Raw genomic sequence first — 11,936 nt, 5'->3', positions numbered from 1 at the left:
ATGTGGACATTTCCCACTTTCTTCCAAGGGACTTTTAAATTCCTACAAGTGCAATCCCTTTTGCTACAGTTGCCTTAAGTGCGGTGAGGGGAAATTTTATATTATTTCTTTCCAGGGGCAAAATTCATTGATTTATAGTTTAACATGTGGTATTTAGATCATCTTTGCATAAGATTTTGTAACATTTTTTTTCTCCAGTTGAGTTTTTTTGTTCCTATTCTAACTGCATGTTCACTCTTATTACACATGTATCTTTTTTCCATGATGACAATAAAACTCATAAGGCAAATTCTTACAGCGATTAAACTATGGATTAAATTTATCTATTATTAGTCGTATTGGGGGGAAAACGCTACAACGCGCTATGCTTCTCTCTTCCAGGTGGGTTTCATTAATGATTCAGGACGCAGTGTAGCCCCTCTCTGTCTGTGCACAATGAGTGTGTGTGCCTGCAGCGCTTCATACCTGCGGAGATGGCTGCTGGAGGCTCTGTTGTTCTTGGCTGCTGTGCTGCCGACGAGCGGTGACTGCCCCAAACCATGCGCCTGTTATGTTCCCACCGAAGTGCACTGCACCTTCAGATACCTGACCGCAATACCTGACCACGTCCAGCCAGCGGTGGAAAGAATTAACCTTGGGTGAGTTCTCGCTTTTGTTCCAGTCTTGAGCAGATTGGAGAACTGCAGCCACCCTGGGGATGCATACATTTAGTGAGTGATTGAATGCACAGGCGATAAAATTTAGAGTGGAAGAAATTTAAACTTAATCTATCGATCTACACACCCCCTGTGATATAATAAAATAAGAAACTGCATAATATTAAAATAAAAAAATAAATGGTGGTAATATGTCATTCATTGACAATTAACAACCTAACCTTGTGATTTTTGGATGGATGGCAAGTTAGCTCTGGCCAAAATGTGTAACGATAGGGATAGCTAATCAGGTTAGGTAAGGTAAGCTTCAGCAGCCAACAGGCCAACCTACATAATTTATAGCTTAACTACCTCCTTACTTCTGTATTGACTCACTTCTGAAAACTGGTACAGCAAAATTTCAAAGTCAAAGGGAGAGCAAAAGTCCTGCCCCACCCTCCAGCTTCTCTTTTTGTATGATAATATGAGTGCACATACAGATAGAGACACAACAAGATTTGGTCTGACACACTGGGCTGTTGATAAGGCAAATCATTTGTTAAATTTAGCATTTATGTGTGAGGTGGTGGCAAGTTTGTGCCATTGCTGCTTCAGATTTGTGCCAAGTTAAAAACGTTTTGGTTGGTTCATGGCAGGATAAGCACGGGTGTAATTACTAATATTAATGAGGCTACATACAATATTGGCTACATTCCATTTAGCAGTGTCATTTCCAGGCTCCTGTTGCTATTCATGCTGGCTCACTGTGAGGGCTTACTGGGAAACTTGATGGAACTGAGCCATAATTAATGTTATTAGTCAAACCTGTGCTTTCCATGGTACAATAAGTCAAAATGCATGTTGTGAAAAATGTGTGACAAGGCAAAATTTACACTGTAGCTAAAGGATGTAGGACAGTAATTTCATGGGCACGGTTGCAAATAGCAAGTTTAAAATTATACAGTAATTGTCAAAGATGAAGTTCTATTTGGTTTCTCTGTCTTTAGGTACAACAGCATAACTGTCTTGAGAGAAAATGATCTTTCAGGACTTGAAAACTTAGAGCTATTGATGCTGCATAGCAACACTATCCACAGCATTGAAGACAGAGCTTTCCAAGACCTCAAGTCATTACAGGTAAAATCATGTGTGTTAATCTTATGATAAGTTCACTGTAGTGGAAGTAATCATGAAATATAATACCTGAGTTACTGTGTTACTTTCATGGTATTAAGTCAACATTCCTTTTTGCAAAGCATTTCTTAATCATGTTCTCACAGGTCCTAAAGATGTCTTATAATAAAGTAAAGGAAATCAACAAGGAGACATTTAAAGGCCTGGACAGTCTGCTTAGACTCCACATGGACCACAACAACATTGAATTCATCAGCCCAGAAGCTTTCTACGGCCTAACCAATTTACAGTTGGTCCATCTGGAGGGTAATCATCTCCAGCAGCTCCACCCAGACACATTCATCACACTGAGACATAGTCAGGTGTTCAAGGTGTCCTCCGTGAAAAACATCCACCTGTCAGACAACCTCCTCACCAGCCTGCCTGGAGATATTTTCTCAGGCTGCACCCAGTTGGAGAACCTCTTCCTGCATGGTAACCCCTGGACATGTGATTGCCGTATGAACTGGTTCACAGAGTGGGCACAAAGGAATGCAGGTGAGGAGTATAACTGTGTGCTTACTTTGGTGCAGTCTGAGAGCAATTATGGAGATGTGAATTTTTAAATTGTTTACAAGGGAAAGGATTTACCAATGTTGAGCAACTTGTATCCTGCTTATGTGAAACATTTTTCTTTTATCTTAACCTTTGTGGACCCACATTTGCTAACAGCTTAAATAAGACACATCTGGCAATGTTTGTTACTGCATTTGTACTTAGATAGCTTATTCTACTCAGACTTTTAAGGTGGTTTATGTTTTCTCCAACAAACTAATAGTGTATGGGAAAGTATCCCAAGCAAGAAAAGTATGTTTCAAGGAAACGTATAAATCTTTGCAGAGACATCTCTGGAGACAGAGTCCATATCCTTTCCTCATCATGAGAGCTACAGAAAACTCAAAAAACACAGAACAAAAGTTATACATTTTATTCATGATTTGGTTAATGTAAAAATCAACTCATAAATTGCAAATCTGTACAGTGATGACGATGATGATCTTGGTGAACAGGTTTTTACTGATCAGAATGTTCTTCTCTTAGATGCAACCATCTAAATGCTACACCACTTTATTTAATTGTTTCCAGGTGTGCTGAAATGCAAGCGAGACAGGAGATATCCAAGAGGCCAGCTATGTCCTGTGTGTGAAAATCCTACTGTTTACCATGACAGACCCCTGTCCCTTCTACCTAGTGAGTCCTTCACTTGTTCCAAACCCTGGATCCAACCTCATCTAAAGCAGAAAAATGTCAGCCTGGATGAGGGGGACTTCACTCCAGTTTCCCCCAAGGACTTTATCGCCCCATTAGGTTCCATACAAATTAACCTGACTGACCAGTTTCACAATGATGCCAGCCTATCCTGCACTGTCCAGAGGCCATCTGATGTTAAGGACCTCACACTAACCTGGGAGGAGGAGGAGGGAGGACACAACATCACTGTGCTTACAGCTGGCGTAACTACATATTTAGTCTGCAACATTGACCATGACCATATCCAGCAGTTGTGGCAGATTCTGGCCACCTACAGTGACTCTCCTATGACACTGGAGAGGGGCTTAATGCTGGCCAGAAGCCCAGAAATGGTGTACAGGTATAGTCAGAAACCAAAGGAGGGAGAGAAGTTGGTTCACACAAACATTGAGGGTGAGATTAAAGCCTCTCCTGCATGGTTGATGCAGGGGGAGATTAACTTCCAGCTTGACCGCACTTCTACCACTTTCTCTACTCTGCACATTAAGTACCAGTCTGTGGTCAACCTACGTATAGAAAACATATCCCCCAAGAAGGGCCGCTATTCCTGGACCATGATCAAGCAAGACAACAAAACCAAGACTGAGCACACTGTACTTACAGGTGGGAGTTAGGGATTAATAAACTAGCTGCCCATAATTAAACTCTGAGCTAATGCATAAAAACCTAATGAGCAGTTAAATGATTAAAGAAGCAGCACTGTAAAAAAGAAAACTCAATTTTTCAAGCACTGAACATGTTTTACATACTTTATTTACAGTATATCTGACATCAATACTTACTGTAATAAATATTGTATTTTATTTTTAACATAGGTGGTGTGGCACAGTTGGGCTGTCAAATCCAAGGGGAGCCAAAGCCTTTGGTGGAGTGGATTTTACCAGATGGAAGTAAGGTCAGAGCCCCTTACACCAGTGAGGACAGAAGGATCATAATCACTGCTGAAGGGAAGCTCACTCTGCGGGGTGCAGATGCCTCAGACACAGGCCTCTATCGGTGCATTGCCACAAACTATCTAGATGCAGATATTCTCACCTTTCGAGTGACAGTACTGTCCCCTGATGTGGAAGAATTTGAAGTCAACGGTGTCCAACTCTCGCGACCACTGGGTGAAAATCTATTTTTTGACTGTGGCTCTTCAGGAAGTCCTGAAGCCTCGGTACAGTGGATCCTCCCGGACCACTCAATACTGGATAAGTCTCATGGAAACAGGATGTTGTATGAGAATGGGACCTTACTGATTAAGGGTCTCACTGCGAGAGACCGAGGATTTTACAGATGTTTGGTTGCTAATCACCTGGGAGTTGACCTGCTGGTTTCTCAGGTGACAGTGGCTGGAGAAAACACAGTCTTTGACAATGAGGCCTCGGGGATGGAAATGGAGGTCAAGGTGGACCCCAACTTGACTGACAACACAGACACCATCAGTGAGGTCCCATCTTCCAGTCCCATTGACCAAACTAGTCAGGAATCCAGGACCATCACCTCAGATCGACCATACCCCAGACTGAGGTCACAGGGCAGAGGAATCTTAAGGGGTAGATTGGGACAGAGAAGGAGGGGTCCAGTCAGCAACAGGCGCATGTGGAGCAGTAGGATCTTTGATAAAGTACAAAAGAAAGTGGACCCAGAGAAATTTGCTGAATTTATGAAAAAGGCTCAAGATGGATCAAGAATAAAGACAGAGAGAGAGAAGGTAAAATATGTAGAGTCACACACTGTTTTTTCTGGTGATGGTGAGATTGGCTCTGGTGAGGGTCATATTGAAGACCATCTCAACATTATGCCAAGTATAGTCAAACCAACTACAAATAACCCAAAAGAAGGTAGAATATTTGGGCAGGAGAATAGGCAGTCTGAAATAACTGAACAGACTAGTCAGGGTAGTATTGTAGCAACAACAGGGACACATCAGACAGTTGGCATTGAAAGCAGAGTCAGCAATCACATTGATTTAAGTCAGGTAACAGAAAATACAAACACACTAACAACAGGGTCATATACACAGTCTGATTCTACACCAATCAAATCCACATTGATACACAATCCAACAGAAAGGAGCGAAAGTCAGAATGATGCAGTCACACCGTATGACACAGGCATTTCTAGTTTTGATGAGACTACAGAGTTTTATACCCTGGAAAGAACTATTAAACCATCCTCAAACAGGCACCCAGTAACTCTCCAAGTCACTGTGACAGACACCTCACAAGAAACTCAGCTTCTGTTTTCAGGAGACCAACCTGCAGAAGCAGAGACATCCACTGGGGCATCACTCTCATTTACCACAGACCCTAATGTCACTCCAATGAGGGATGGACCAGGCCCAGAGGAGCTAGTCATCCACACAGATCCAGAAAGCCAGACCACATTCACAGCCATCACCACTACAAAGAGAGAGCAAGATGAGATCACCTTCCACACTACCCAAACAATTAAATCCCCACGCCTTCCTGCAGGATCCACTATCATTTCCCGGCAGCAGATCCATATCATCCCACACAAGAATGGCAGAAGAGGGGGTCGCAGGAGGACCTTCCAAGGCCGAAGGAGGATCATCAAACCCAACAGGATCACTGACATACAGTCTTTCATCAATAAATTTAAACAACCATCAGTGAGGACACAAGGAAATGCTACAGTGCCATATAGAATTGAACTGACCACAGGTAAGCTACCATGTTCTGTTAGTAAAGCCATTGTTCAGCTTGTGCTTCATTTTTCTGTGCTTCTGACATTTTATGCATCTATTATAACTAATTGCACTGTTTTAAATACCATTTATCTCTTAACCTATCTATCCATTATACGTGAAACTTAGATGCATTGTACCGTTTTTTTCAGACTGTGATTGTAATGAAGACAAGAAGAAGACAGAAACCACTGATCTGCAGGTGGTCACTCCAACAGCTTCTTCTAGTTCATCTTTACAAAGGACAGTGAGACCTGCCTCTACACAAAATACTGCAGCTTCACCCACAAATTATCTTACTGTGTCAAATGCCCCCTTCACACACAAAGAGTCCAGGCCAGATGTTTCCAGTGGCTACATAACCTCTGCTGATGCCCCTGAGCATGACCCTACAATTGATCCATTTTTGACCACAAATAAAGAACCATCAATCTCTACCATGATCACTACTACGGCCGCCTCCAAGGTTATTCGTGGGAGAATTCCATGGAACAGGCTGTTTGGAGGCAGAAAAAGGGAAGAGATACTGGGCAGGCTACGGAAGCCAATCATCACTCCCAAAACCTTAACTACAGCTGAAACTACAACAGTGACCTCTACCACAACCTCTGGTGCTATGCCCACCATTGCAAACTCACTCACTGAGCCCGAGATACTGTCACCATCCAGACACACAGACAGCAAAGAGAGCTCATTAGATGATGACTATAGAGATGTATTCTCTGTAGATTCAGAGCTAACAACAGTAGGACCCATTATTCAACATCTAACTACTACCAACCCATCATATTACTCCAGGTCTTCCACCACTGCTGAAACACCACCAGAATCACAGAGTCTACCCTCCCCACCTACTGTCAAACCACCTTCGACGGAAAATCCTGGTGAAGCATTATCATCAGGGTCTGGGGGACTCCCTGATAATTGGTTTGTAACCAGACAGAGACCCGGTGGGACAAGAGGACGACAAGGACGGAGAAGGAGGCCCTTTAGGGGAAGGAGACCCTTCAAGAAACCTACAATCACTAAATTATACCCTACTAGCACAACTGAGGCTTTAACTACAGAGGTAACAACTACAGATTTAAACATGGAAACTTCAATGGCGACAACTATAGTACCTCGACCGACTGTTTCAGTCTCAAAGCCCCTCTACACACCATCCAGGACAGTGGACAGAACCACAGTAACTGTTTCCTCTGAGGAAACATCAGAGCAGGAAATATACTCATATGAGAAAGCTGATCAGAGAATGTTCACATCTAGCAGTTCACCAGCCTATACTACAACCAACACACCCTTTATCGCCTCAACCACATCTGTGCCAAATACCTCAAAAGGGCCTTACACAACCAGTCAAATCAGAGTCCACAGCAACATCAAACCACCAACACAGAGGAACTATGGTCCCACCACTCATAGGACACCAACAAGGGGAATCAAACCTACTGTGCAAAGCAGTGCTGCCAGAGAAAGTGCAGATGAAAGCTTAACCTTTGACACAATGATTATACTCACAGCAGAGCAAGGACACACCAACACCCCAGTCCCATACAATAACAGGGACATGCAAACTGCCATCTCCAGTGTTAATGATCATGCCACAGACTATGAAGCTACTGGGGCCAATATTGCTGGCTTTCAACCCACAACAAATGTCATGACAAGCAAACCCAAGATAGTTGGTGGCAATGCAGCCAGCTTTACCGTTTTGACCAACTCAGATGCTTTCCTGCCATGTGACGCTGTTGGAAACCCTCAGCCAACTATAACCTGGAAACGCTTATCCTCAAGCACAGGTACCAAAACTATTTCATTACTTGTTTCCATGGAGAAAAACAAACATCTATACAATTTCAGATGTAGTGTAAAAGTCTTCTAAAAGGGATAAGAAAACTGCACTCTTTATTGTGTGAGTGTGCATATTGTTTTTGGATGTTTTAAGTTGTTTTTAGAAAAAAATGTCTCTCTTTCCCACAGGAAGCACTGGTACCATTAAGGGGAGGATGGGCAAATTTGAGGTGTTAAGCAATGGCACGCTGTCCATCCAGGATGCCAACATTAAGGACCGTGGCCAGTACCTCTGTCTAGCTGAGAATGATCATGGATCTGATAAACTTATTGTCACCCTCTCTGTGGTGGCTTACCCATCACGCATTCTTGAGCCAAAAATACGTGACATAAAGTCTCATGCAGGAAACACTGTGGAGATTAAATGTAAAGCAGAGGGTCGACCTACACCAATGATATCCTGGATTCTGGCCAACCGTACTCAAGTCCGGGGCGAAAACATACATAAGGGAAGGGTATCTGTGACTGCTGATGGCACTTTGGTTATTCAGCAGGTGTCTGTTTATGACAGAGGTCATTACAAATGCATTGCCAGTAATCCAGCTGGAGCTGATACTGCTACAGTTCGACTACAGGTGGTGGCAGCTCCACCAGGCATCATGGAGGAGAAACGGCATCAGATGAAAGCTGACGTGCGGCAAAACTTATGGCTGCCCTGCACTGGCCAAGGCAGCCCTCAGCCCACTATTCACTGGGTGCTCTATGATGGGTCAGTGGTCCATTCCAACAGACCTGCCAGGAACACAAGGATATCAGTGTATGAGAACGGAACCCTCCACATAAAGGATGTGACTTTAGCAGACAGTGGGAAATATGAATGTATTGCTACCAGCTCTACTGGCTCAGAGCGAAGGGTGGTAACTCTTACAGTAGAGAGAAAAGAATCTGCCCCTCAAATAGTGGAGACATCCCAGCACATGACAGAGTTATTCTTTGGGGACCAGTTGACACTGAACTGTTCAGCTACAGGAGACCCTAAACCCAGAATAATCTGGAGGCTGCCCTCTAAAGCTGTGGTGGACAAGTGGCACAGGTAAAAATGCCTTCATCACTGCAGAATAATATTTACAGCAAACATATTAGTAAAAGCTGGAACAAACAGTGAACTTGTTGGACAAAACAGATTAAACATTTCTTGACAGTCTGGACAAAGCGATGCAGTTCTTACAAATAGACAATTAATTACAGAGGAGAGTAATTCCTCACTGCAGGATTTAGAAATAGGTCTGCTTTCATGGACCAAGTCCAGGAATTTGCAAATCTAACTTTGATTGGAAACAGGCACACTTGAACAAAAGCCAGATTTCTGAGTAACACTTGAGCTCTTCAGCACAGCTTGAGCATGTACCGTAACGCTAAAACAGGAAACATCTCAAGGGGTTATTGTATTTGTAGTCTGGCCTCCTGCAATGACCCTTTGAGCTATCCCCGTAAACTACAATATAATGGAGTCTTGGATTACGGTCTCAAGAAAGTGAGACACTGAAGCTATAATAGTGGTTATTCTACTATATTTTCATGAACACCAGACATCAGCCAGAGTTTTAAGTGACACAAAATATGTATAACTTTAGAAGGTCATTATATCTTGTTATGTTAAGATATGATGCCTTTGGGAGGAAATTGTGCTGTTGACCAAAGATATACTGCAGTAAAAAAACAAGCCGTATTTATACTGAACTTTGCCAACTTGCTACAATAAAAGTTCCATTTCAATAAATACTATTTTATATGTTCTCCACTGCTTTCTCTTGAGTAGAGAAAAGTAGCAGGTCATACAGGTCATATTTTAGTCAAACACTGGTAGAGAAACAGAACAATATTGGTTTACAGTACAGTTTACAGATTTGTATGGCCTTCAATACTAAATAATCCTCACTTGTATTTGGGCTCATTAGGTTTTATTCTGTCATCATACTAATGCTAAGTTACTATAATTTTCTGTCATATATTTCTCCAGGATGGGCAGCAGAATCCAGGTCTTGGATAATGGCACACTAATCATTAACACTGTGATTGATAAAGATGCTGGAGACTATCTCTGTGTGGCACGAAATAAGATTGGGGATGACCTCCAACTCATGAGGGTCAGTGTGTCAATGAAGCCAGCCAAGATAGAGCCTAAGCTCTTCAGCAAAAAGCAGGTGCCCTATGGTAATGACTTGAAGGTTGACTGTAAAGCCTCTGGGTCTCCAAAGCCAGAGATCTCATGGGGTCTGCCAGATGGTACAGTGGTCAACAGTGCTCTGCAGGCTGATGCCAGCAGTGGACGAGGACGAGGACGAGCACGACGCTACACTCTATTTGACAATGGAACGCTCTACCTAAATCAGGTATGCTATAATATCAAAAATCAACTACCACGAGAAATATAAACACATTTTACAAAGTTTTACATTTATTTCATCTTTCTTCAGGTTGGTATGTCAGAGGAAGGGGACTACACCTGCTATGCTGAGAACAAAATGGGAAAAGATGAAATGCATGTGCATATCACTGTAGTGACTGCTGCTCCCAAGATAAGTCCACACAGCCAGACCTATGCTGCGGTGAAGCCTGGAGGGAACATCCGCTTTGACTGTGAAGCAGTTGGAGAACCCAAACCCAAGATCTTGTGGATGCTGCCCACCAATGACGTAATTGCAGCATCTAATGAACGCTACCTAATACATGTCAATGGCTCTTTGGATATCAGGGATGTGAAGCTATTTGATGCCGGGGAGTATGTTTGTATGGCTCGCAACCATGCTGGAGAAAATAGAAAAGTATACAAGCTTTATATAGATGGAAATCCACCGGTAATCAATGGCTACAGACAGAACCGGACTGTAATCAAAGATGTAGCCCCTAAATACTCCAGGAAATTTATAGACTGTAAAGCTGAGGGCGATCCAGCTCCTACTATCACTTGGATAATGCCTGATAACATCTTTCTGACAGCACCATACATTGGCAGTAGGATAAACGTCCACCAAAATGGGACGTTAGAAATACGGAATGTGCGCCCGAGTGATACAGCAGAGTTCATTTGCATTGCAAGGAATGAGGGAGGAGAGGCAGTAATGGTGGTGCAGCTCGAGGTGACAAGTATGCTCCGAAGGCCGATTTTCAAGAACCCCTTTAATGAACGTATTGTCTCTCAGATTGGAAAAACCACAATTCTGAACTGCTCTGCTGATGGACATCCAGTGCCAGAAATCATCTGGATCCTGCCTAATGGAACACGGTTTACTGATAGTGCCGAAGGTGACTCCAACCACCACCTTGGCAATGATGGGACTTTAATCATCTACAAACCTTGCAAAGAAGATGCTGGGAAGTACCGCTGTGGTGCCAAGAATATCATGGGTTACATTGAGAAGCTAATAATTCTTGACATTGGGCAGAAGCCTTACATCCTGACAAGGCCGAGGGGCATCATACGCAGTGTGTCTGGGGAACCTCTCTTCCTTCACTGTCTATCTGATGGGAGTCCCAGACCCACTATCTATTGGACCATGCCTGGGGGCCACACCCTTACTAGGCCTCAAGTCCTCGGACGCTACCATTTGCTTGACAATGGTACTCTGGTTATTAGGGATACCATGGTTCATGACCGGGGGAACTACATCTGCAGGGCTCGGAATGATGCTGGTGAGGCTGTGCTCACTATCCCTGTTGTTATCATTGCCTACCCTCCAAGGATCACAACAGGGCCACCTCCCAGTGTGAAGGCAGTGGCTGGGACATCTGTACAGCTCAACTGTGCCGCCATTGGGATCCCCAAGCCAGACATCACCTGGGAGCTGCCTGATCATTCATTTCCTTCAACAGATGAACAGGGCAGGCATATGGGTAGTGAATTGCTCCATCCTCAGGGTTCACTTACCATCCAGAGCCTGACAGCCTCAGACACTGGCTCATACAAGTGCTTGGCGAAGAATAAACTGGGCACAGACTCCAAGGTCATATATATACATGTACTGTGAGAAAAAGTCATGACTGGGGGAGGCCAGTGGCATATCCGAATGTAAACATTAACAGACACATAGTCACTTGTGTCTGAGGTATAATACACGCTTTCACACATGTGAAATTGTGAGGATCACAGCTTGTGGAATATTATTTAAAAAGTGACAAATGTGGATTTAAAAAAATGACAAGAAGAGAAAGGAAACAGACATTCTAAAGGGAAAAATATGTTGTTGTTTTTTTAAACTGTAAAATCCAGCCTGGGGCTAGAAAGTTGTTATTATAACTTTGTAACTGGGGGTCTGGAAATTCATGGGTGGTTCTCATTTTGGGTAATACTCATGGGAGCAAAAAGGCCAGCTCATAGAGTCAAATTAAAAGTG

General features: G+C 43.2%; 1 protein-coding gene across 1 annotated transcript; it reads left to right on the top strand.

Moving 5' to 3' along the window:
• The first annotated feature begins 435 nt into the window (after positions 1-435).
• On the top strand, positions 436-11,691 carry igsf10 (immunoglobulin superfamily, member 10). The gene is made up of 10 exons (XM_062419435.1): positions 436-638; positions 1,643-1,772; positions 1,916-2,306; positions 2,895-3,662; positions 3,875-4,913; positions 4,995-5,728; positions 5,904-7,550; positions 7,732-8,635; positions 9,563-9,935; positions 10,020-11,691. Exons 1-10 carry the CDS (start codon positions 436-438, stop codon positions 11,568-11,570), a joined length of 7,740 nt encoding a protein of 2,579 aa, XP_062275419.1. The 3' UTR covers positions 11,571-11,691.
• The last annotated feature ends 245 nt before the right edge of the window (positions 11,692-11,936 follow it).

This window comes from Scomber scombrus, chromosome 5 (genome assembly GCF_963691925.1).
Source record: "Scomber scombrus chromosome 5, fScoSco1.1, whole genome shotgun sequence".
Taxonomy (NCBI): domain Eukaryota; kingdom Metazoa; phylum Chordata; class Actinopteri; order Scombriformes; family Scombridae; genus Scomber; species Scomber scombrus.
This window is presented reverse-complemented; position numbering and strand designations above follow the sequence as displayed.

Coding starts and splice junctions, on each gene's coding strand:
- igsf10 (XM_062419435.1), top strand. CDS start 436: ATGAGTGTGTGTGCCTGCAGCGCTTCATACCTGCGGAGATGGCTGCTG. Junction 4,914..4,994: donor TTTGGGCAGGAGAATAGGCA/GTCTGAAATAAC, acceptor CATTGAAAGCAG/AGTCAGCAATCACATTGATT. Junction 9,936..10,019: donor GAACGCTCTACCTAAATCAG/GTATGCTATAAT, acceptor ATCTTTCTTCAG/GTTGGTATGTCAGAGGAAGG.